Genomic DNA, 25,992 nt, shown 5'->3' on the forward strand with positions numbered 1-25,992 from the left:
TGATTTAGCATCTTTATCAATATAAAGTACTCTAGATTTTTATAATCAGTAATAATTTCGAATAACTCTTGGGTTTTATATAGTTTAGATCTTTATTTTTCTAAAAACTTAATAATAATTAGTAATTCCTTATTGTAAATCTTATAGTTACATTCAGTTATATTATATTTCGAGAAAAAATATATAATCGGGTATAGTCAGCCTTTATTATTATATTGAAAGAGTATTCCGCCTGTAACCTAGTCTGAAATATTTGTTTCAATAATTATATAGTAATGGTAATTAAACATTACAAGAACTGAAACAGAAAACAAAGGCATACTTCAGGTTTTCAAAAGCATTTTCTTGATCAATAGTCCAATTCCATGTATTCTCTTTTTTCAATAAGCGATTTAAAGATTCTGTAATTTTAGAAAAATTGTAAATAAAGTATTAATAGAAATTGACAAACTCTAGAAAGTATTAGAAGTCTTTTAACTTAATTAACAACTTCCATTTGAAAATAGTCTTAACCTTATCAAAGTCCATCTCGATATCACTAAAAATAATAATTAGATCAAAATACTTTGTTCTCTTTATTTCGAATTTGTATTTATTAATATTAATTTATAATCCAATATCAATAAATTTCTAAATAACTTTGCAAACTTACTTTTAATAATCTATAATATTCTTAGAGTAAATCAAGATATTGTTTAAATATATTATACAATTCTTATTTAAAAAATTAAAAAGAATATAATTAATATAGTTCTAAACGAAATAGGAATATTACAAAGATTGAAAAGTATTACCAGAGATTCGAATAAGCCGAAATAAATTATAAAAGCAGTTTTCTATTTGTAACCTTCTATAATCTGTAGTTTATTGAATATAATAATAATATCCAATTTGATATAAACTTTAGTATAGTATAAAGTATTAAGGGTTTCTTTAATCAATAACAACAAATAACAATTCTTAATAATAATATTATTCAATCCATAATAATCCTAGCAAATTCGAATACCCCCCTCAGGCTTTATAGTTAAAAGAAAAGAAATGGCTGATCAAGAATGAGATTTGCAAATGAATCCTTTATTTAAATTATTATCGAGCTATTTATAAACGATTTAAAGCTTAACTGAGGATATTAGGTAATCTTTATTATATGAAGACTCTTTGCCTAGTATAATCTCAATCTTGTAATTCCAAAGTGTTATAGCAGAAGCTTATTAGCAAGAAAGAATAAGAACCCAGTAAACAGATCGCAAAACCAGAATAATAGCTTACTCTGAATCTTTATTATAAATAATACAAATCGATTAGTCTTTTCCATAAACTTCTTAATATCGCTTTTTATAATATTATAATATAATTGAATAGAATCGTTTATTACTATATAATATAACTTGTAAGCTCTATCTAATTCATTTTAGATTACTTTTGTAATATAAGCTTTCTAATCTTTATAGAATTGAATAAAACTATTAGCTATAAGGAACTTTATATTATTTATTTTTTATCAAATATTTTGTAAAGTATTAGTCGATTCCTTAGAAAACTTCTATAATGATAGGGGATTCAATAAAGATAAAACATTTTGGTTTTGTAACAATTTTTTGTATATCCTAAAACCTACAATGATCTATATTGGGCTGATTTCAGAATCGGCTGATTTGATATTATCTTAATGTAGGTCTCTGTTTTTTCATTAATTTAATAAGTATAATAGCGATTTGAATCGAGTGGTATTGAATCAATAGGATTTATATTATAAAGATTTCTATTAGTATTCTTCTCCACAACTAGAATTAGAGGATTATATTCCAAAAATATTAATTAGTTTTAGGATGAGAAAGAAGAAGTCTGGAGACTTTTATTGATGATTTCTTTAGCAAAGATACAATATAGGATTAAAATAGATTTCTTCGAAATAGATTTCAAAATAGACTTCCTAATGGGTATATATGATATTGGATTGAGCACTGTATCTATTGGGATCAGTATATCGTTACAATTAGGAATAATAATTACAATAGAGTTAACTAGACAGTAATATCTGGAGTAATATGTAGATATGAATTTAAAAGTCATTATTATTCAATTAATAATAAAGTTATAATACTAAAGCTATAAAAGACCGAGAATCATAGAGTTCGCGTTGGAAAGATTAGTAATATAGAATAAGCCAATTTCTTTATAATTATTAATCCATAAAGTTATTAAAGTTTATACCAGAGGCAACAAGCCCCTGATTAGCTAACATTACACTACTATGAGCGGCTGGAACGCTAGCGGCCTGTAGGCCCGCTCCTTAGTACGTCTAGAATACCCCTTGGGAGGTCAGATATTAGACGTTAATCACTATAAATAAATAAATAAATATTAATCCATAAATCTAACAATACATATTGAGATAGAATATCAAAAGTCCTTTTATCTACAAATAATAGGTTGCAAATAATAGGAAAGGAATATATAGGGATACCAAGCTTGAATATAAGGGTTCTATCTATAAACCTATATCCCATGGCTTCACTATCTATTAAGCCAATAAATGGAATAATCATATTAAACACAAGAAAAATTTCCATTGAGATTTTAAGAGATTTGCTATTCATTATTCTAAGATACAAAGAATTCCTAAACATAATCGATCTCTTAATCCATAAAAACAAACTTTCCATAAAGAACCTTAATTTGTAACTATAAATCGAGATTAGTCTTTTAATATATTTAACTAGGGAATTGAATTTCTACTATCATCCGAATATACGGAGCCTTCAACAAATCCGCTCAGATCTCTATTATCAATAGGAACTAAAGAGGCATATCGAAATGGTACTGCGACAATCAGGAAATGATTAATAGATAAGAATATATTCTGATAAGTAGAACTATAAGTGTTGCGATAGGGTTTGGGATTGTAATAATAATCGGTAATGGGAAAACAATAAACATTTAGAGTGTATTGATTTGTAATAAGGGAATAATCAGGATATTGTATAGTTTCTGAATTGATATTATATTTTGTATTATTATATTGCTTTTCTTTGCAATTGAATTTGATATGATTAGGCTTTTTGTAATAAAGATAGAGGCTAAGATCTAGATATTGTTTTTTATTGTAATGTAATAAGGGTTGCTAGCTTTAGCGAATAGCATCCAATTGTATAGAATCTTTAGAGAGATTAGATGTAAATATTACAACAATAATAGCAGGCTTCTTTTCATTGGGTTTTTTCTAATCGCTAAAATTGATGTTTTGGTTTTGCATTGATTATCAAAATAAATTTTTTCCTTTAAATTATTATAAATGCTTTACTATTAGATTACTTATATATTGATATCAGTGGCAGAAGATTTATTAAAACAATTAATTAAAGTATCAATTAGTTTTTATAAGATTTTAAATTTAAGATTGGTGATTTGTTATTCAATAATCTTTTTATATTTAATAATAAGCTATTTGAATTCAATAATAAAATTACCAAATAGGGTTTTCTTTATTTTATATTTATTGTTAATCTATAAAAGCTTTGTATAAGAAATCTAGAATCTAATATTGCTTGTTTAATTTACACTAGATATTTATTATAATATATTATCCAAAAGGCTAAGATTGGAATTATATATATTATTTATAATTATATCAAAATATATCTAATTATTTGTATAAATAAAGTTAAAAAGTAGACTAATAAGAAATGTGATTTTCTGAAATTCTGATTCATTTTTGTAATTGTAATTAAGTAGTAATGATTGTATTATAAAAAGTTATATACTAATTTTAACGTTTTGTGATATCTTGTTTATTATTATTAAACTTTTTAGAAACAGTGAGATATTTGTAATGAAATGAAACTGTGAATTATTGTAAATAATAATTTTTAATATCTTAATTGTATCTTTCAATTCAATAATCTTTAATTAAATATTAGTAATTTGGGTCTAAGTAGCAACAGCTTGAACTTGTAATAAGCCTGTGATCAATTCGATCGATTCAAATACAGCTTGAGTGATAGCGAAGTGTATAGTATTTTGGTTATTGAATAGATCTATAAAGGGAGAGATATCGGTTTCAATAAAGTTGAGAATATAATTTAAGAAAAGAAAACTGCAAAGGTAGGTTAGATGTAGATGCTTTTAATATAAATACTTGTTTACCCATCTTAGTACTTTTTAAGCTCAAAACATTAATAATAAGATATACAATAAATCAATAGTAAATATAATCAGTACAATCAGGATAAAATATTAATAAAGCTTTGAAAATAAAATAGGAAATAAAGCTATGATAGTTTATTTAATAATAATATAAATTATTATAATACAAATAAAGACTTATATTATATTATAAAGATAGAAGAGCTATGAAAGAGTGAAGCCCTATTTATAGGAAGTAGAGCGCGCTAGTATTCTGTGCCTGAGACACGAAGGCAACTACAGATCATGTAGTTGGCGCCGTGACATAAGATATACTTAATTATTTAATTATTAATATAAATATATAAATCTCAAATAAACTAAAATCATTCTAAAATTAAATTAATTATTCTATTCTAGAATATCTAGAATCTCTCGTATAGATTATTATTATTATTATTATTAGTAATTTTCAACCGGGCCGTATAGGCGAGCCTCCCAGGGGGCATTACGGTTGGGCTAACTGCGGGATGATCTTCTAATTTTACATGATCCCCCTTTCCTAGGGATAGGGTCTCAATACCCTCAATAGCCTCCCAAGCGATGGCTAGCGCACTTGCGCCTTTGTCTCCGATCCTCTGAGCGCCTCCGTGCGCGCTTTCCGATCTCCTATATAATATTTGTTTGAAAGCTGCTTTATCCTGTAAGGGTAGCTTTTGTATACATTCTATTGCAACATGGTATGCCGCGTGCTCTCTCGTATAGATATATATGTCACGGGATCACCTCTGGGAGTATTCAGAAGCTTTATCGCTGAGCTAAACGTCCAAAAGACTAGGAGATAGAACTGGAAGTTCTATCTTACTTTCACATATATAACAGGACAGGATAGGATAAAAAGGGCTTAGTGTTATTCTGTGACATTATTCTTCTTCTTAAGATATAGTCTCCATACTATCACCTACTAAGAGGTTTCAGGATTCAGGATTCTGGATTTTAATGTTTCAGGTATTCAGACAGGCAGACAGGATCTATATATGCTAGCCCCCAAACCAATGAAGGCTTGTAAACTATAAGTGGGCCCCCCACACAGCTCCACTTATAACCAAGAGTAGTTCTATCTAATGTCACAGGATCACCTCTAGAAGTATTTAGAAACTTTACCGCTAAGTTAAACGTCTAAAAGACTAGAAGATAAAACTGGAAGTTCTATCTTACTCTTATATATATAGCAGGACAGAACAGGACAGAAAGGGCTTAGTGTTACCCCGTGACAATATATATAATAAAAATAGTAATTCAAAAAAAGAATATAAACTCGTATTTATCTAGATATAGAAGTTCGAGTTTCTACATCGTCTATTATTAATATTACTTAATAGAATGTAATAATTATTGGTTCAATAATGAGATCAGGAATACGGGAGACGTAGTTCCCACTCTTTTTAGTAGGCCCCTAATTGTCTGTATTGTATTCTGTCTAATGAGCTAGCTAATGAGGGGAAATAGTAGGCCTTATATAGGCACTACTGAAAGAGCTAGTCTCCTTCGCATTCGCCTAAATACCTTTGATACAGTAGCCATTGTATTGAAGTCATTCCTTTGAAGTGAATTCCCTTGTTCACACAATAATATTCTATCAAGTAAATAAATAAATAGATGTGACACTTTGCCTTAGAGGAACTGCGAGAGCAGGGTACAATTTATCCTTAGAATCTACAACTACAGAATCGGGAGCAAAGCGCTCGTAGAGCGCTCCTATATACTAGCTATGTACACGTGATCGTGCACGTGCGCAAGCGCGCACGTGAGCGATCGCAACTGCGATTGGGTGCGATCCGTGACAATAGATATATAATACTATGAAAAATCGTTGTAATTAATAATTATCATCGTTTGTTGTTTGAGAGTGAAGTTTTTTTCTTGAATAGTATTGATTGTTGATTATCGATTATTAAATTGAGAATGAATAAATAAATAAAGCAAATAAATAAAACAAATAAACAAATAAACTCTATTCATCTACGATCGATCTATCCGCACATTATACATCTCGATTTACAACAATTAAACAAATAAATCATTCATTCTCAATCTTCACTTCCCTTTAAATCGCATTACGCGAAAAATGATATCTTACAACCTTACAAGTTAAAGTCGCGAATACATACCTACGATACATACAGAGCGGAACCATTTACCGAGTGGGATCGTGCAGATTGACAGCGGGCGGGTACGTGAAATGGATCGAGCGGTGACAATCTTATCAACGGAGGGGAACCGGCATGTAGGGAAATGCGAGAGCGGAGACCCTCTTCTTTTCATCTATCCATCTATCTATCGATGGGGTAGCAAGGTTGGTGGAGTGACACCAAAGCACAGGATTTATAACCCGCTTGTAGCCGCACCTTGCAAATGTTCGAAAATAATATAAGTTTTTCGTTTTCATAAGTTGGGAGAGGTGTATTTGCTGTATTGTAATGAATGTAATGTATTGTATGAGGAGAGTAATAATCCATACTATTGACTTTTTCGAGTTCAAGAAAAAGGAATACGAGATCATATCCGAAACTCGTGAGCTGAAAACTAAAGCATGGAGCCGTTGGATGCCCTGAGCCCCGAGTGGTGGAACACAATCTGTCGCATGCGAGTTTCTAGAAAGACTCCATCGTAGAAAGGTACGGTATTGTATCACCGACCTAAAGTTCACCGTGTGAAAGCGCAGGACAGGACAGACGTTGGCGGTATCGAGACTCGACGACAAACGACAGACCGCCTCGGATGGAGAAAAACGGTGTGTGTACTGAGAAACAATACCAAGCCATATTCACGGAGACTTCCACGAAACGTTGGGGATGATTCTTCCAGGTCTAATGGCAAGCGGATGGTCTTGGTACCTGCGTGAATAAGGTACAGAAAAGCGTTGAAACCTGCAAACCGACTGATTCCGACAAATGTATGGTAATGAATAAAGGCAAATATACAAACAAAGAAATGAGTCGCGAGCACACCCGAAAAGTACGACCTCGCCTGTTAGTCGGTGTCAGAAAGGGGCTTGGCCTCGAATAGAATTAAATGCAGTTCTGTCACGTACAATTCATAGGATATTGAGTTGAAGGCGATGCCGATTTGAACATGTAATTCAGGTACCATTGCCAAGATGGTGAAGATTCATTCAGGAGAAGAAGATGTAAGATGTTACTATTGAATCCATTGATAATAAACTTTCGAGGAATGAAATTGTAAATGGATGAAAGGGAAAACGGATAATGTCTCAAGGACTTTCCCAATGGGATAAATTTAGAACCGGATGGTAGATCACATGATGAAACCCGACAAATTGTATTTCCCTCCTATTGGATTCAATTCATCCATCCAACCATACCAAGTAAATTCAGATTCTTCTTCTGCAAAAAGCATAGGCGAGATCGGACGACGGCATCGATGATTAGATGGGACGCTTACGAACTGGGCTTAATCAACCCAATCAGATTCTAATCTTCTTATCAGAATCCATGACTTCTGTTACTCAAGATCTCGGCCAGACCAAAGATTCTTTGGCCTTGAACCGAATCATATCGTCCCAACATCCCAATACCTCCATCCTTTATCCCGTAAAAAGCAATCTATTTGTAAAGCCACGCCATAGATTCGGCCATTTCCACTCTTTGTTTGGGCTCGAGAATCATGAAATCCCTATTCAGGTCGTGATAGCGTGCGAGCGTGGGTAGGATCAGATAGAGGAAATGATAAACCGGGGGAGTTTAAAAACCTTTTTACGTTACTATTGATTGGCTATAGACAGATTGGGTGAGATGTGCATGGTGTTGTTGTTGTGTGTGTGGGGGACCTTGGACAGTTCCCACGATGCATGCATGCAGTCTGTACGGTATGTGTTCGATAGAGTCAGAGTCGAGAGACCAGACCTTTTCTTGCCATGTCTACAATGTCTGGGTTTGTCAGACCCTGCTTGCGTGGTTTTCGGTGGTGAAACAAGATATCAGAAAAAAGAGAATTCCATTCGAAAGGGCTGAAGATAGTTGTGAGACATTTTCATCCATGTGAACGGTATGGAATGGCTGAAAGCTGGCTGAAAGATTCTCCCGTCTTGTACCGTCTCGTCGATAAGTATAGGATCAAATTTGCGTGGGATGCGACTTGATTGACCTGATTGACTTGATTGACTCGATTGAGTCAAATATGATAATCACGATAGTTGAACCCGCTCGGCGACAGCGATAGCATGATGGAACCGGCGATTAGTTTTTTTGTAGATCCTTTGAATTTGTATGGACGGACACATTTGACCAAACTACTTTTTTGCATTGCATTCTCGGACCAGGAAATGTACTACACTCGTACTAGGGAGACGGACTAATATAGTATGCATTGCCCCTGGATTGTGACGATGCGGAACCATTTGCGAAAAGGGAACGTCGAGATTCCAAGAAAGAAGGTACGAATTCTGGCGATTAGGATTTGTTTTAGGAGTATTATTTTTGCGGTTTTTGTTTTTGACTTTGGGGCTTTTCAAAGAAATAACTTAATAGACGGTGATATGAAGATGGTTGCCACATATAATTTTACATCATACTAGAGACATGATACATGATACAAGAAGACTGGATGACAGGGAATGTTTCAAGGATGAATCTCTTAGTCGAGTAATATATGCCTCAAAAGTTGTAAGTTTGTCCGGGGAGATGTATCCCAAGGGATTGATTGTAAGATTGTACATGGGATGACAATAAAGGGGACTGGGGATGTAGGGAATTAAGAGTCTAAGACTGTAAAAGTAACAAACACACAGGACTGATTGTATATTAATGTTAGTTTATGGTTGGTATTGGGCAGTGAGTGGATGGGTGAATGGGGGAATGGGGGTTGAACAAAGAAAAGATTGATATCAGATATGGAGGGAGTAGGTGGTAGGTACGAGGTAGAGGTACGAGGTAGAGGTACGAGGTAGAGGTACGAGGTAGAGGTACGAGGTAGAGGTACGAGGTAGAGGTACGAGGTAGAGGTACGAGGTAGAGGTACGAGGTAGAGGTACGAGGTAGAGGTACGAGGTAGGCAGGTATGGTATCTACGGAGTACTAGGTAGTTTGCAATGAATGAATGAATGATCTCTTTCAACCTGTATCTTGTAACCAAATGCATTTCATTCCTCAAACACCTGGTACCCATTATGAAGAATGAGAATTAAATCCTTTATACTCCGTAGATCATCAACTGGGTAATGTAGATACGTAGATATTACATCTTTCTTGATCTCTCTCTCTCTCTCTCTCATTACTCCATATGAAATCATCAATCGCATCAGCCCACCCACCGCCCGCTCATCACGCCCCTCCACATTATCTCTCTGGCTCCGCCCATGAGAAGCCGCAAGAGTCATCGTTCCAATTTTATTCTGGTGATTCATTTGTTTCTGTCCATTCTAATTAGGTACTGAATACTCGATTGATTTACTTAATTGCCTTTTAATCTTCACTATTGCAACGCCTCTCGACCTTTAATCCGACCCCTGTCCATTGCCCATCCTCGCCATCCTCAGCCATTTTCCCTTCCTTGGACCACCAGGACCGACCTGCAGGGCGTCGATGTATGAGCCACGAGCGTCGAATGTACAAAAGTTCTTCTTCCTTTAGCCGACAGGCCCCACTCTTATCTACGCTGACAATCATACCTACCTAGCCAATTCTATTTTGTTTCTATTTCTATTTCCATTGCCAGTTCCAGTTCCATTTTCCAAAAATCTACCTAGGTAGTGAATTAAAAAAAAATCACACACATACATAAACATTCCCACTTCCTCTTTCATACCTTTTCTCTTTCTCTCTCTTCCCCAAATCCCCCACACTCTTCTTCCCTACTCTTAGGACTTTTGAAGTCTATCAACAACAACAACACAACAACAACCACTTTACAACTCTCGATTCTTTGCTTCCAAAGCATTCCTCTCTATTCTTCTCTTTTACTTTCTCTCTTCCATATTCTCATAATAAGTCCGCAATCATGGCTGTCTCAACAACGGTTTCCTATACGGCGAACGTAAGTTTTCCCATTCCTTCAAAGATAACACCAATCTTTGTGCTTCACAACCATACCCCGCTATCGGCGCAACAAAACAAAACAAAACAGAACACTAACTTTTACCTTTGAACCTTACAGCTCATGAAATACATGGCGCTCGACCAGAAGGGATCTGCCATGGCAGAGTAAGCTAATTAATGGAATACTTTTTTCCCCTCTTTCAAAATCTAATCCTTTACAAAGGTACATCTGGATCGATTCCACTGGCGGTACCCGTCCAAGTCAAAAGTGAGCAACATTACCCAACACACACATACCCGCGGCTTTGCGCCCCAACTGCATCCTCAACAAAATCCTCACAAATACCTCAAATGACTCATGCACTAATATAACTTTTTCTATTCACAGACTCTCACCAAGATCCCAGAGAGCGGTCAATTCACTCTGGATGACCTCCCAGAATGGAACTTCGACGGTAGTTCGACCGGTCAAGCCCCCGGTGACAACTCAGATGTCTACCTCCGCCCCGTCGCAATCTTCCCAGATCCATTCCGTGGTGCCCCAAACATCTTGGTCTTGACCGAGTGCTGGGATCCCGATGGAACCCCAAACAAGTTCAACTACCGTCATGAGGCTGCCAAGCTCATGGAGGCACACAAGTCCCACGAGCCTTGGTTCGGTTTGGAGCAAGAGTACACTCTCCTCGATATGTCCGATAGACCTTACGGATGGCCAGTAAATGGTTTCCCAGGTCCTCAAGGCCCATACTACTGTGGTGTTGGTACTGGCAAGGTTTTCTGCAGAGATATTGTCGAGGCTCACTACAAGGCATGCTTGAATGCTGGCATCAAGATCTCCGGTACCAACGCCGAGGTTATGCCAGCTCAATGGGAGTTCCAAGTTGGTCCTTGCGATGGCATCGAAAGTGGGTACTCCCCTGTTTCTATTATCAATCCGAATAATCACTGACTCTTATTTTAGTGGGTGACCACCTCTGGTTGGCTCGTTTCCTCCTGAATCGGGTGGCTGAGGAATTTGGCGCCAAGATTTCTTTCCACCCCAAGCCAATTCCAGGTGACTGGAACGGTGCTGGTCTCCACTCCAACTTCTCAAGTGCTGAGATGCGTGTAGAGGGAGGCATGAAGCACATTGAGGCTGCTATCAAGAAGCTTGAGGGTCGCCACAAGGAGCACATTGCAGTTTATGGAGATGACAACGCCATGCGTCTTACTGGCAGACATGAGACCGGCTCCATCGACAGTTTCACTTATGGTGTTGCCAACCGTGGTGCATCCATTCGTATTCCAAGAGAATGTGGTGCCAAGGGTTACGGATACTTTGAGGATAGAAGACCCGCTTCAAATGCCGACCCATATCAAATTACTGGTATTATGATGGAGACTGTAAGTTTAATCTAAAATCAAGTGACGCATGAATTCGACTAACCAAGTTCTAGATTTTCGGTGGACTCGATGGTACTGAGGTCAAGAAATAGATTGTTTTTTTGCGTGTAACAATGGTTGGGTGGGAGAAAGTTGATAATGGCTTGGCGATAAGGTCTATTTTCGTTGCATTTTGAAGGTCAAATCCTTCACGTCGATCTTGCGTTCAAGTTAGCAAGATGGTTACTTTTTAGATGGTTGACCGAACTGGGAGAGAATGAAACTCAGATAACATTTATTATGTTCTGTTCTCTGGCACTTTTGATACTTTTGATACTTTTTGACATGCTGGCCTGTGCCCATCCCTATCCACCCGACCCTGTCTTTAGCTAAAGCTGGGGATATTCTAATCTTACAGTAGTATTACCCCACAACTTCTCCGGATTTCCCTTCCCCAGATAGATCCTCATTATAGTATAGTATGTCTATGGAGTAGAGTCGCGTGATAATCGTAATACATAATATACATACTGGCGCACGTCATCGTCACCGCCAACCATCCTGATGATCAACCTTTCAACGTTCTCGTCGTGCTTTCATATCTCCACATCTCTTCATCCCTCCACACGTCAATATATACCAAATTCATCATTCATAAACCCTTGTCCATTTTCCTTCTCGTCAATTTTGGAGAAGTCTCATAGTCCAACTTAACCACCTCTTAAAATATAATTCTCACTCCCTCCTTTCCAAGCCTTTTTTCACTTCCCTATTCCTTCTAAACCCCTTCAACTTAGTTTCCATTAATCTTCTTCTCCTCCTCCTTCAACGCCTCCACCAATTTCCCCCTCAAGAAATCCGGTAATCCGAAGATGCCCTCACGGGTGACTATACGGTAGGTTCCCGAGTCTTGCCAATTTCCGGGCGCTTTCCCAGAATCTCCTTCGACGAATTGTCCGGTCGCGTCCACTTCGAGAGATCCGAATATATCTTCTGGGTAGGCGATGCGGCCGTAGTCGGGGGGTGCGCGGGTATCGGAGAGGTGGATGTAGCCGCCGTGGCCGCCGGAGCCGGCGCCGCCTTGGAGAGGGGTTAATTGTGGGCTTGGGAAAAGGGAAAAGGGGAAGAGAGAGCGTAGTGTGTGGTAGATGAAGGGGGAATTGGAGAAAATACCTTGACTGGCGCTAGGTGGCGCACCGGAATCTTTTCCTTTCGAGGACTTTCCGCCTTTGTTTTGACGATAGGAGGATGGGGGCGAGAGGGAGAAGTGTGTCGTGGTGGTGGCAAAGGCGGCAGCTTGCGAGTGAAGTTGTGGATCTAGATGGGCGTATTTTTGGAGGATGGTGGAGAGGAAGGGGAGGAATCGAGGATTGGGAGTGAAGGATTGAGGGGTGATGGGGAGAGTGGTGGTGGTGCCGAGGGAGAGGGATGCGGTTGGTGGGGTGGTGGGGAGGAGGGTTAGGGTGTGGTTTTGGGGGGAGGAAGAGGTGGGTGGGTGGATGTACTAGGAGAGGGTTAGCTTTGCTGAGTTGGGTGAGGATGGAGGGAAGGAGAGAAGGGGAGAAGAAGGGAGGAGGATTTGACAATAAGAGGAGGGGTAACAAACAATATTAGGATTTTCCTTTAATGTTGAGACTGAGCGTCGTATATTGGAAAATGTAATTGTGTGAGATCGAGTTATTGCGCGCAATGTATGCGGCAATGCGCGAGAGGTTGAGAGAAACATTTTTGTTGGATGATGAGGAGATGTTTATTGGTGGTGAGAGGGGAGGGGTGAGAGCTGGTCATATAAAGTATTTAATTTTCGATAAGATATCAAGGTGTGAATTGCTCGATTAGGAAATTAGCTTGAGGAGGATTAGTAAGCGGGTGGACAGGGTCACTGGTGGGTATCTTTTTGGAGACTTGAATTTGATACTTTTCTGGAATCATATGAAAATTGTGATCATTCTTTGGACTTTTGGGTTAAATAATTCTTATGGAGATGATTGATGGTATCTGGCAATCATGTGAGAGGAGAGTTGAGTAGAGTTACTCAATAGTCGGTAACTTTACATCGATGCTCGTACAGTACCATCGCAAGACTAGTGAATGTTGAAGGGGAGCAGAATCAACGAGACAATACCTGACATGGATTGAATTATACAAAGAATAATATGCTGATAACTACCAACATAGTAGAGGAGGTGTATATAAATCCCAATATATGATGACATAAACATTAACCAAAATTTTCTAAATTCACTCGAGCGTTGATGATTATCAGGTATCTACCTCCTTTCTTCTGATTTCGTCATAACTCTATTACGTCGCTAATTCCATGGACGATTGGTATAAACTTTGGGTGAGTACCGATACATGTCTGGCTACTATGTAGGTGATGCTAAAGGCTAAAATGTAGGTACCTAATACGAAATATGAAGTCATTAATTGATTGCTATTGTATGAGTGAATTAATTGCTTTTCTACCAGGTACACTTCTCGATGATTTGACACTATAAATAGCTATCTATAGGTTGGGAGTTTTACCTCGTGAGTTGGGTCTCAATTGTCGATAGAGTGAAGAGTTCTTGTGGATTTTATTGTAGAAAAATATCATTTAAATTATATACTCGAGCACTATCATCTCAACATTACCTATATCTCCTCAAGACACGAGGGAAATCGGACGAATTATATGAATATATATATATATATAAATTTGCAGAACTTACCTACCCACCTATGTTTACTTCTTCTCTTCTCCCTCTCCTCCCCCTTGCACTAATAAAGCTTTCAATGTTACACTACTACGGTCCCCTTCACTTCCCCAGATATCGCTAAAAGTACCTGGTGTACCTACAGGTCCTACCTAGAGCTTCCCGCATCGACCACCTCCGTCGGATTCTGGTTGAGATCGGGGAACCACAAATCAACTTTTCCTTCATAAGGTTCCTCATTTTTTTAGAATCTCAACAGAAGACTCTTTCAAATTATTTACTCAATAATTCTTATACCCTTGAAAATATTTCTGACTCGTTCACTTCTGACTCTTCAACTATTACTCACAACAAGTGATTCACACCCGTTTGATTTGAACCTTGTATCAACCAACCTAGTACCTGCTGAAAGCCACCAGAAATCATCTTTGGTGGGGTTGAAGCAACGACAACGGAACAATTACCCCGAGTCAATAAACCACCAGTCGACCACATTGAAAATACCTGACGACCGTAGTCATGAATCGATACGATGACGGCGAGCTAGAGATATCTCTGGCACCATCTGCAAACGCTCGCGCACAACATAGAGCCTCGGACGCCGGCTCACACTCACGTCGGGATTCGCAAAATGGAAACAGCAGGAGGATGGAAACGGTTCCGGCACCACAAAGGAAGACGGAGCAGCGAGTGGGCGCATACTCGGTCATACGTACGCTTGGAGAGGGTTCCTTTGGAAAGGTTAAATTGGCGGTCCATCGAGTGACAGGTCAACAGGTTGCGTTGAAGATTATTGGGAGGCGGAAGTTGATCAGTCGTGATATGGCTGGGAGAGTGGAGCGAGAAATCGAATACCTTCAGCTTTTGAGACATCCCCATATTATCAAATTGTGAGGATTGCCTCTGTCAAGTTTATTTATTTGCTAGCTAACTAATACTTTCCCAGATATACCGTCATTAAAACAACCTCCGAGATTATCATGGTTCTTGAATATGCCGGCAATGAGTTATTCGACTATATCGTACAACACGGAAAGATGAGAGAAGATGAAGCCAGGCGGTTTTTTCAACAAATTATCTGCGCAGTCGAATACTGTCATAGACATAAGATCGTGCATCGAGATCTAAAACCCGAAAACCTTCTTCTTGACGAGAACCTGAACGTCAAAATCGCCGATTTCGGACTTAGCAATATCATGACGGATGGAAATTTCCTCAAGACCAGTTGCGGAAGTCCAAATTATGCCGCACCCGAAGTCATTAATGGAAAATTATACGCTGGTCCCGAGGTCGATGTGTGGAGTTGTGGTGTCATATTATATGTTTTACTTGTGGGAAGATTACCTTTCGATGATGAACATATTCCTTCTTTATTTGCGAAGATTGCTAGGGGTCAATACAATGTCCCTAGTTATATGGGTCGTGAAGCTGCCGCGTTGATAAAGAAAATGCTGGCAGTCAATCCGGTCTACAGAGCTACCATTGCCGATATTCGAGATGATCCTTGGTTCACTACAAATCTACCTGCTTATTTGCAACCCCCGGTGGAAGAATTCATTGATACAGGTGTCGATCCCGCAAAGGCTATCAATCCCCGAGCGATTGCACCTCATGCGAGCCCAGCCATTCAGGAGAAATTACATGTGCAAGTTACTGAGAAAATTAGTAAGACGATGGGTTATGGTATTAAAGATGTTCAAGAGGCCTTGGCTGCGGAAGAACCTTCGGCCATTAAGGATGCGTATCTTATTGTTCGGGAGAATAAATTGATGCAAGCGAATCGTAAGTTATCCATTACTTCAAAAATTCTGGTGTTTGTATAAATTAACAGTCAATCAGCAAATCTCCTCGATGATAAAAATCAACTTCTTTTCCAGATTCCTTCACCTCCAGCATACGACTCAGCGATTCCCCCCTCATTACCTAATTCGCCTTCGGTTGCCATTAAGGAGCGACCTGGTAATATTCAACCAGCAGTTGCGCCATTTCAGCCTCGACCTAGCCCCCTTCTTGATGCCGTATCACCGAGATCTAGTAGTTCTATCGGAACCGATAGATCATTTGGCCGACCATATGTTAGCAAAATCGGAATATTACCAAGCAGTATTCCACAATACCATAAAGAGTTCATGGAAACGCACAAGTCTGGCCACCAGGAGAGTACCCTGTCAACATCTCACTCAGAGGCCATCGAACCATCACCTCAAACAGACGCTGAAAAAGCCGAAACCGTTCGCCGCTTAAATCCACATTCTAGAACTCTGGCGAAACTCGATGAAGGCAAGAAACCAGCAGGTATGACTCCAGTTCCATCGAAAAAATCAAAGCCCACAAAATGGCAATTTGGAATTCGGTCTCGAAATCAACCTCTTGAAGCAATTGGATGCATTTATAGAGCTCTTCAAAAGCTAGGTGCCGAATGGTTAGTCGGCGATGAATGGACACCTGGTCAGAGTGAAAGTAATGGGAACAATCGCAACGATAACAACAATGACAACGATGATCCAAATGGAAGTGGCGCCTCTCTGCATCGCGAAACTTCTATGAATGATACGTCATCCAAGAGAAATAAATTCAGTGGTATGGATAAGCAAGGAAACTACAAGTTGCCAGAAGATCCATGGGTGCTTCATGTCCGTTGGAAGAAAACTGGTAAGTGATTCTTTGGTCATTTGAAAACCTCCTTCTAACTGTTGATAGATATCCGACGTCATTCCATTGCTTCCCTGAACAGTTCAACTTCTAGTCCCGCACTCCCCTCCTCGATGCCAAAAGATGATGAATCTGAAGCCAACGATGCAGGCGTCATCATGCATCTCGATATCCAACTCTATGAAATGGAACCCGGTGTCTATCTAGTGGATTTCAAATGCGCAGGATATGAAACTGCAAAGGGTATGCTGTGCGAGGAAAAAGATGTTACTAGTCCTTTCCCTTTCTTGGATTTGGCTAGTAAATTAATCATTCAATTGGCGGAAGCTGATTAGATGGTTCGCTAATTATTGAATGGTCGACTCTCTTTGGTTTGATAATACTTTTCGTGAAAGATAAAATACGGATAATGAGCAATGAAAATTTTATACGATTATTTCTTTGGTATGGGGAGTGAGCTTGGAATGTGGATGTGGATGGAATCGGCTTCGGGGAATCGGGTATTAAAACTATGGCTAGTAGATGTTCCTATACCTTACTGCTACTACCTCCACTCGACTTGATTGGCATACTGCCTTGTGTTTATTACGAAAGGACTGGCGAATTGTATGGACTGGAACGGATCGAAATGGATGATTGAATTGAAAGAGGAGTAGTTGGAGTTCTATGCGGTCTCCCAATTTACAGGTTACCTTTTTGTTTTGTTTTATTATCATGGAGGTATTTGCTACTATTCAGAGAACTTTGGGAGAGAAATATGACTTATTTGTGGCTTGCTCGACTTGAATTTGGGAGAGATGATAGTTGAGAGAGGGAGGGAATAGTGGAGAGCAGAGAGTGATGAAGGAACTTGAAAGCAGATGTACCTGAAGATTGCTAAAATTCAAGAGTGATGCAAATACAAATGTAGCTGAAGAGAAGAAATTTAGATATTCGAATCTGGTTTGGTTGTTGCAGTCTTACAGATGATACAATGGAATGTGAATATGGATGTGAATATGGATGTGTATATGAACATGATGAATATGAATATCATTGTTGAGACTTGGTTTACCTTCCGGGCTTGAATTGAAAATGAACCGCGCACTTCACTTGATGAGATGAAGACTTTGTAATGAAAATTGCAAGCGTTGTTACGAAGAGACTTAGTAGTCTTTGGAATGTGTAGGAGAAAGCAAAGCCTAATTGAATGGCGAGTTGCTGCACGCTGGATGATGTTGACTCCATCACGATTAAAAGGGAGCGAGCGGGCGAGCGTGAAATTTCTCGTCTGCGATTAAAATCTAAAGGCGGATGGATGGATGGATGGATGGATATATTTCTTAACAATTCGGAAGGAAATCTTTTCGCTTACATGCGAATAGGTTATATGGAAGAAGAGTAGGTACCTAGGTACTTAGTAGATGGCTATCTAAGTATCTAGCTCTACCTCGTCAGCCACCCCCATAATCTCCTTCCTCCCGAGGTCCCTTCCTAATCCTAGGTAGCTGTGTGCCGCGACGCCGGCGCGAATCTAAACTAATCTAATCTAATCTATAGTAGGTAAGTAAGTAAAATGAACGAATATAAATCTCTCATTGCCGCTGTAGTCGCGGATGGATATGATATCGCGAGATGCTCGCTCTAGGTACTTTTTGAGGATGGTGTGGAGATGAGGGAAGTGGTGTGTTGGTTCTGCTTCTCGCTTTTTGCGCTGCAGAGGGAAGATCGGAAGTGTGAGATGGTTGGTGGGGTGGTTGGTGGGATGGAGCGGATGGGGTGAAGATGGGGTGGAGGAGTTGGAGGAGAGTGAGAGTGAGGGTGGAGATGGGGGATGCTGCTGAGGAAGGTGGGTGTGGGGGATGGGGTGGATGGGGTGATGTTTTTGGTGGATGTGGGTATGGGTATGGATGTGGATGTGGATGTGGAGTTGAGGGGTGAGAGGGGGATGATGGCGAGAGAGTTGGCGGGGGAGAGTGGAATGAGGGAGAGTTTGGAGAGGATGGAGGGGGTGGAGGGGGTGAGGAGAATACTTGAGTGGGTGGCGTGTGTATTGTTATCTCGTAAGTGATTTCCGTGAGATAAATAGTGTGTTTTTTGGATTCCCTGTCAATAGACATTCTTGTTCTTTCTTTTTTTAATCAATCCACAGGAAAAAAAGAGATTCAGACACTCAGAATCCCGACTTCGGGTTTCTACACAAGACGATATTGCTCTTTCTCTCTCCTTTTCTTTCCCAATTTTGTTACATTAAAAATTTGGGTCCAACATTTAACATCACTTGCATGATATGATATGTACCATTAGAACGAATCAAACGAATTAATAAATAGATGGCAACTCGCTGGGTATCATACACTCATATACGTCACATTCCCTCCTCCATCCTATTCTCGTGCTGTTGGTCCACACCCCCAAATCAAACCCCATCTACAACCTCCTCTTAACCCACTCAACCCAAACCCCCAAATCCTCACAAACCTCCAACATCCTACCCAAATCATCTCTTGTCAATGTTCTTGCCTTCCTTTCTTCTCCCATTCCATCCATCACTTCATCCTCTCCCATTCCATTCAGGATATTCTCCTGTACAACCACCACCCCGCCATTCCCCTGAATTTCGAAAATCGCATTCGCACTCCTCTTCTTGAACTTAAATACTATTTCCACCCTGGGTACTGGGGTTAATGTTAAAGAAACATCTAGATGCGTTGATTCGTTTCTCTTCTCCTTTTTTGGCTCTTCTAGAACCGGTTTTGGCGTCGGTGATGTGGTGATACTCTTCATAAAATCCTCAAATTCCTGTTTCTTCGTCGGAGGGTTTATAGCATCCACATCAGGAGATTTTGATAGTGTTTCAGATTTTGATGGTCCTTTCGATTTGGATTTTGAACTTTCCTCCGCTTCAAAACCTTTCCTCAACACAGTACTCAACAAAGCAAATTGTCTTAAGCATGGCAAAATCTCCACCAATTGTCTGGGATGACTAAACGATACTTCTTCTACCTTCCTTCCATAATCAATCTTCTCAATATACAACGTGTTAATATGTTGCTCTACCTTCTTTCTTCCCTCTCTATCCCAAACCGAGATATTTTTCTCTGTGGTGATAGTTCTGGCTTGTGTCTCGTTAGTCTTTAAAGCTTCCTCCGCACTCAACGGAAACATGAGTCCATCAAACGTTGTGATTTCTGAAAAATCAAAGGGCGTTTGCGTCGATTGGTATATCTGCATCGCGATAGCATATGGTACTATAATCGGCGGATCGAATTTCGCAACAAACATTGCTTCTGGGAACTTTTGCGTCTCGTCGTTCAGATCATTTGTCTTGATATCGGGATTTGTCGGTAAAAGAGTATTGTCAGGTTCCAACCAATTCAAGATCGGTCCCCCTTGTAATTGGGCTGCTCGGAATAGATCATCGACTGCCGGATTAGCTTGCTGAACATCATCTGATATCCATTTATCAGATACGCGCAAAGGAGTATATACACCCACCACCAATGAAGGTAATGGTGCAACCTCTACCAATAACGACCATGTCTTTCTATTCTGTTTCTTCCCCTTTGTTGGAATCCGTCGTTTTTCCTGCCAATAATCGAGACTTAACCCTAGTCTCTCTCTTGAATGCATAATTGGTATGCCACTCCTGTTACACATCGCAGCCCTCACGATGTCCTCATCCTCCATTCCTAACATATCATTCTCCTTCAATCTTCCCAACTCCCAAGTATGTAACTTATGCAAACTGCAAAAGATTCCCGCGACCGCCTCATGACAATTGAGTCCAGGTATAACACTCAATTTATCCAACATAGTTAATCTCTCTAAGTTTGCCGCAAATCGATCCAGCATTTTGGTCAACAGACTCTCTCCAGCCTCAAATTGTAAATCCCTCAAAAGTATATCTGAAGCTGTCCTCTCATGTTTGGTTACTGATTCCGGCGCATCGGGAAATGAGAGTGAAACTTTCTGGACAACATTATTCGCAAAATCGATGTCGAGCGCAAGAGCATTCCCTGCTATAATAAGTGTGCGTCCATTACTGGCGCTTCCCATCATGTCTTCCCACAAACATTCTAATCCGACTCTGCGTGCTAATCTTTCGAGCCCTGCCTCACTAAGTCGTCCTTTATTAGGCTGTACAAATGGCATTAGCATTGCCCAAGCAAACCAATCATGAATAATATCCCCCTCTACCTCTACCACTTTAACCCAACTGAACTCACTTTCAAAATTTCCACACAGCCCATCAGCCTCCTTCTCTTCTCCTCTTCATCCTTTCCTGGCCCACCACCCAACACCCCCAATTCCTTGTAAATCAATGCCCAAATCTCCTACGACGTCCGCACCCATTCCCAGCGCCAACGCTGCAGATGGACTATCAAATCCCACCATGCCCATATTATATGCTTGATTCGACATTGACGTTCCTGCAGGACTAGATTTTTTGATTTGAGAGGGAGATGGCACAACAGAACGCGGTCCATGGGGAGAAAAAGCTAGATGGGATGTAGAAAATGGGGTTGAGACGGGAGGTGTCGCTGCTACACCGGGGTACTTTCCTGGCGTTGGAGTCGCCATTTTGATGGAGGTTTATTAATAATGTGCGATGACTTGTCGTGCAAAGAAATATATTCTTGTTGAAAACGGAAGGTACAAGGGTCGAAGAACAAAGTACTTGTAGCTTCACAGCTGTGAGATTTCATACGGTCGCGACTATACTAATAATTGATTCAACATAAATTATAGTCGCATATAAGGTTTAAGCTGGTATATGCGATTTCGCAACTTGAATAGCTTAGATAAATGTAGAGGCTGCTCAATGAACCCGTTACGTTTTGAATAAACAAAAGATATTGAGCTCATGATGATATTGAGCCTGGTGCGGATATGGCGGCCGCAACGACCGCTTCCATCCTGGATATTATAATCGAGGTTACTTTCGAGAATTTGTTCTCATTCATATATTTAATATCTTGACAGTTTATGAGAGCAATCAAGTATTGATGAATCTTTCTAGAGCAACAAGCAAAGATAACGAAGTTCATATCACGCAATACATATTACAATCAAACATAGAAGCATTTATTCGCAAGTCGTAAAAGGGCTAAAATTCAGACTACTACAACTATTAATCATACACAAGGGCTTTCTGCTTCTCTGCTCTGCTCTGCTCTGATCTGATCTGCGTAAGTATCGCCGCTATCTCAAATAACACTATCATCAGAAATAGCAATATACTATTATAATCCATACTTTCGCTTTTTTTTGGATCCATTATCCATTCCGTTGTCAATTGTTCATTATTGATCACTTAGCAAGCTTCGAAGTTTCGGCACCACCGGGACCGGCTCCCTTCGATGTACGAGGTTTAACAGTTGAAGAATTTGCAAAAGCCTTCTTTTCCTTTTCTTGCAACAAAAGGCGTTTCAAGCTCCTCTTGAATCTCTGCAGCATTCTTCACGGCGGCTGGAGGAGGTGAAGGCGGATTTGGACATACTGTACCAGTCAATGGATATTTATTGTAGAATCGAGTAAGAAGTGGCCCTGCTAGACGAGGGTCCATTGCTTTGGCTACTCTTCCTTCATCCTCTTCACTTGGAGGTGGATCTAGGGTTGTCTTTACTGGACCTTACGACCGACATGTGCCTTAAATGGAATGGAAAGACCTAGTGGTGGCATGGGCGTCCTTTGCTGAGTCTTGATCCAAACCGGTTCTGTTGACATTAAGGGCTTCAGGTAAAACATTGGTAACATTTCATTTTGAGGTTGGTGTAATTTCTTCCTGTAACGAAAGACCTCGCCGCTCATGGTGGGCGCGGGTAATATGAGCTCTAGCAGAACTAAAATCTTTGAAACACGCCGCCTTGGGGTTAAGACTGTTATTAGATCTAGATTCCTTTTCTTTTCTTGAGCTGGATTCAGTAGGGCAGGTAGTCTTAGACTCTCGATAGGCTTGGCATCATCTTCATCATCAAGTCGTTTCAGAACCTTCAATAGCTTGAGAAGAACTCTACGATCTCCCTTTTCCCATGTAGCCAGAGAGTTGATGCAGTCCTCAAGTAAATCTGCCTTTTTATTCCATCTGGGCTTGTAATGCAATCATCGTCCGACATCTCTTGCACTGTAGCATGCGCTTGCGTCTTAGGGCCGTCAACGTATTTGTCGATAATATCAATCGGCTCATTGAGAGTTTCGCCCTCAGTGGTTTCTGTCAAAGGTGCTGTTACCCTGGGTGTTTCCTCACTTTTATTGACTTTGTCTTTTCCATCTCTGATGAGAGACTGTGTCATTTCTGGTTCAGAAACACCACCCGAGCGATTTTTGACAGGGTGTCTGAGAGGTTTGGGCGTTGTCTCATCATGATTGCTGAGAGACTGAGTGGGGTATCTCTTGGCAGATTTAGGGCTTTCGCCAGAAGACTCTACAAAGTAGCCAACGATTCTTTTGGTAGGAGTGTAGTCATCTTTGGTCAAGAATTTTGATCCCGCTTCGACCTTGTACGATTGTGGATTATCTCTTCTCTTGGGTTCCTTGATCACAGAATCGACACCTCTGTAGGTCTGAATTTGTGGAGAACTTGACCGTGGCACAACTACTTTGTAAGTTGGAATTCCTGTATTTCTTTGAAGTTTTGGAGGTGACGTGCTGATTGAAAAAGGTGGTCGTGAGAGCTCTCGGCTCATTTTGACTTCTTCAGAGGGTTGCGGTTGACTGAAGGGATACTGTGGTCTGTGATGATGGAATGGTATTTGTTGCTTCAGGGCTCTTCCGCACGAGACAATGGAAGGATCAACCGCCATTGGCCTGTTGACATATTCCGGGTCTGGACAATCTCGGAGGAGACCAGAACGAGCAAGCTGCTCTCGAATACTAGCCTCAAGACTTCTGTCATTTGGGGACAAATCGAGGGTATCAGATGCCACACTGACGCCACGTGAGCTTAATCCAAAAGCATCTCGAGGATAGTGAGAATGCTGAGTATAGTGTGTTTGGCGCTCAAACTTTTCACGTTGTGTACTTGGTCTAAGGGCTTGCTGCATCATAGTGCGTAAAGCAACTCGTGGGGAAACCCTTCCAGTGTGCTCATTCCGACGCTCCTCGAGAACGGGAGTACATCCAGCATACATTTCCTCGTCTCCTTCAGGACCTCGGCCGTTGTGGGCATTCATGTTACGATGATGATTCCTTGCATCAACTATCTGTGATGTCGCATGACTAGGAGCCATATTAATGTTTAGCGGAACTTTATATGTCATTGGTAGTTGAGATTGAAAAGTAGCATATGGCAAAGAGTTAGGGACCATATTCTGATATTGGCCATGATAAGGTTGTGGAAGATAGGTTATTTGCAGTGGTAAGTTTGCTGCATTGTCACCATTTGGGAATGGAGGCTCCTGTCTTTGTTGCCTTAAAACTAACCTTGGAGGATCGACCCCTCTAGGTTGGGTGTTTCTAAGTACCAGCCGCGGCTTTCTTTGCTCATAATGAACCATTGTTCTTGCTGTTTTTCTTCTTAATCAGAGTAGGCGCCTGGAGTGAATATTCTTCTAGTAACGAGTCTGTTGACTCCAAATCAACGCCGTTGTACTCCTTATGTAACAATGCCACCCACAGTTTCGTCCAGGCGTATTGCAGAAGAGTCAATTGGAATTATGCTCTGGAAAAGGGCTTGTCTCGTCTTGAAAGAATTAGCCTCTTAATCTCGGAAACAAATTGGGAAATTTAAGGTACCTCAACCAGTACTTTCAGAATTATCAATCTCAGATGTCTGTGAATAGTCGTAGGTGGGTCCTTCTGCAGAAGAGTCACCGCCAAAACCCAACGCTTGTGTCGAGTTTGGTTTCTAGCTCAAGCGACAAATGTTCCAGGATGGCCTTCTGGTCCTTGTGAAGTTGGAAAGTTTCTTGAGACGATGTCGAAGATTCTGAGTTTCGTGCGGGGGATAAAGGAGTTAAGGTGAAAGAGTCCGATCCAGACACAGGTTTGAGATTGGAATGAGCAGCGATGTCCTTGAGGAACGCTTCTCTTGAATATTTTGGAAAATGCACAACGTCTGCCAACAGCTCTTCTTTGTGTAGAGTGAGAGGATGGGAAGTGTTGAAAACGTGGTATGCCAAATCTGAAGGCTTGACGCCGATCTTCATGGGAAAGCAAGCCTCAAGAAAGATGAAGGATTGGGATGAGAAAGAGTCTTTGTGACAAGGAGCAAGGGGTAGCTTATGTTTGATATAGAGAAGCAAGAATTGTTTGAGTGTGTGTCTGGTGGCTGTGGTAGGTTGAGAGAGCAAAATTTGTAGCGATGTTGCTGTGTGCTTGATTGTTGGATGAGAATTGAAAGAGGATGACAAGAAGACGGATTTATTTGGCGTGAACATGTCAGTACAGCAAGGAAGGAGTAGACGTGGTTCATTCTGATGTTAACATGGAAGGTGTGAAGTTGTCCGTGTCGTTCTCTGAGCTTGGAAGGAAAGAACAAGAGAAAATATATGACCTACTATGTATCTACCTAGTACCTATAAACACCAATATGTTTGGAGTTTATCAGACAAAGTCGTGTATTCATGAAATCCAAGTTTTTGAATGAATTGGGTCTCCCCATGTATCTGAGTCGTTTCATTCTTGAAATCTACCCAGAGTGATCCTCTATCAGAAATTGCGAAGTTATAGGGAAGAGAAGATATATGTTTAAAACCCCTCGAATGTCTAGACGTCAGCTCTTAAAGTGTCTTGTGCACATCTCTTGTGTCCTGAACGTTCTGCAACGGAACAATTGTATTATAATTTGATGCTAAGCTTGAGGAAAAGCAGAACATAATTATGATATGAACATGAATTATATGAAATAAAAGTTTGTATCTGAAATTGTCCTCCAATGACTCCAGAAGACAGCACGACTTTTGATGTTCTCCAGAAAAGAGAATTTAATTTTTCACCTATCTACCAAGGTACCTACTAAGTTAATTTCTATTTGTCTCGAGACAAGAAGGGGTAGAGACTAGACTTGGTGTTCTCCCTTCGAATGTGTTGTAGGAATTATGATGGCAAACAAGTCAAGAAGTCCAGAGTCAATTGTCGTCGCTTTGGATGATGGATCCTCAGGACCTCAGGAG

The 25,992-nt window shown here is 40.0% G+C and overlaps 5 protein-coding genes across 5 annotated transcripts; 2 read left to right on the forward strand and 3 right to left on the reverse strand.

Moving 5' to 3' along the window:
* Positions 1-10,146: 10,146 nt before the first annotated feature.
* Positions 10,147-11,659, forward strand: EAF02_005334 (uncharacterized protein; the record flags this gene model as incomplete). Its single annotated transcript, XM_038901382.1, has 4 exons — positions 10,147-10,182; positions 10,573-11,089; positions 11,146-11,567; positions 11,621-11,659. The coding sequence occupies 4 exons, from the start codon at positions 10,147-10,149 to the stop codon at positions 11,657-11,659; spliced, it is 1,014 nt and encodes a 337-aa protein (XP_038758722.1).
* A 680-nt stretch (positions 11,660-12,339) lies between these two features.
* Positions 12,340-13,272, reverse strand: EAF02_005335 (uncharacterized protein; the record flags this gene model as incomplete). Its single annotated transcript, XM_038901383.1, has 3 exons — positions 12,340-12,626; positions 12,720-13,050; positions 13,153-13,272. The coding sequence occupies 3 exons, from the start codon at positions 13,270-13,272 to the stop codon at positions 12,340-12,342; spliced, it is 738 nt and encodes a 245-aa protein (XP_038758723.1).
* A 1,492-nt stretch (positions 13,273-14,764) lies between these two features.
* EAF02_005336 (uncharacterized protein) lies at positions 14,765-17,232 on the forward strand (the record flags this gene model as incomplete). Its single annotated transcript, XM_038901384.1, has 4 exons — positions 14,765-15,135; positions 15,192-16,027; positions 16,085-16,897; positions 16,946-17,232. The coding sequence occupies 4 exons, from the start codon at positions 14,765-14,767 to the stop codon at positions 17,230-17,232; spliced, it is 2,307 nt and encodes a 768-aa protein (XP_038758724.1).
* Positions 17,233-19,306: 2,074 nt separating this feature from the next.
* On the reverse strand, positions 19,307-21,460 carry EAF02_005337 (uncharacterized protein; the record flags this gene model as incomplete). The annotated part of the gene is made up of 3 exons (XM_038901385.1): positions 19,307-21,016; positions 21,106-21,213; positions 21,272-21,460. 3 exons carry the CDS (start codon positions 21,458-21,460, stop codon positions 19,307-19,309), a joined length of 2,007 nt encoding a protein of 668 aa, XP_038758725.1.
* Positions 21,461-22,250: 790 nt separating this feature from the next.
* EAF02_005338 (uncharacterized protein) lies at positions 22,251-25,026 on the reverse strand (the record flags this gene model as incomplete). Its single annotated transcript, XM_038901386.1, has 4 exons — positions 22,251-22,489; positions 22,549-22,951; positions 23,005-24,319; positions 24,701-25,026. 4 exons carry the CDS (start codon positions 25,024-25,026, stop codon positions 22,251-22,253), a joined length of 2,283 nt encoding a protein of 760 aa, XP_038758726.1.
* Between the last annotated feature and the right edge of the window lie 966 nt (positions 25,027-25,992).

Source organism: Botrytis sinoallii (assembly GCF_014898435.1).
Source record: "Botrytis sinoallii strain Bc 23 chromosome Unknown BSIN_008, whole genome shotgun sequence".
Lineage (NCBI taxonomy): Eukaryota > Fungi > Ascomycota > Leotiomycetes > Helotiales > Sclerotiniaceae > Botrytis > Botrytis sinoallii.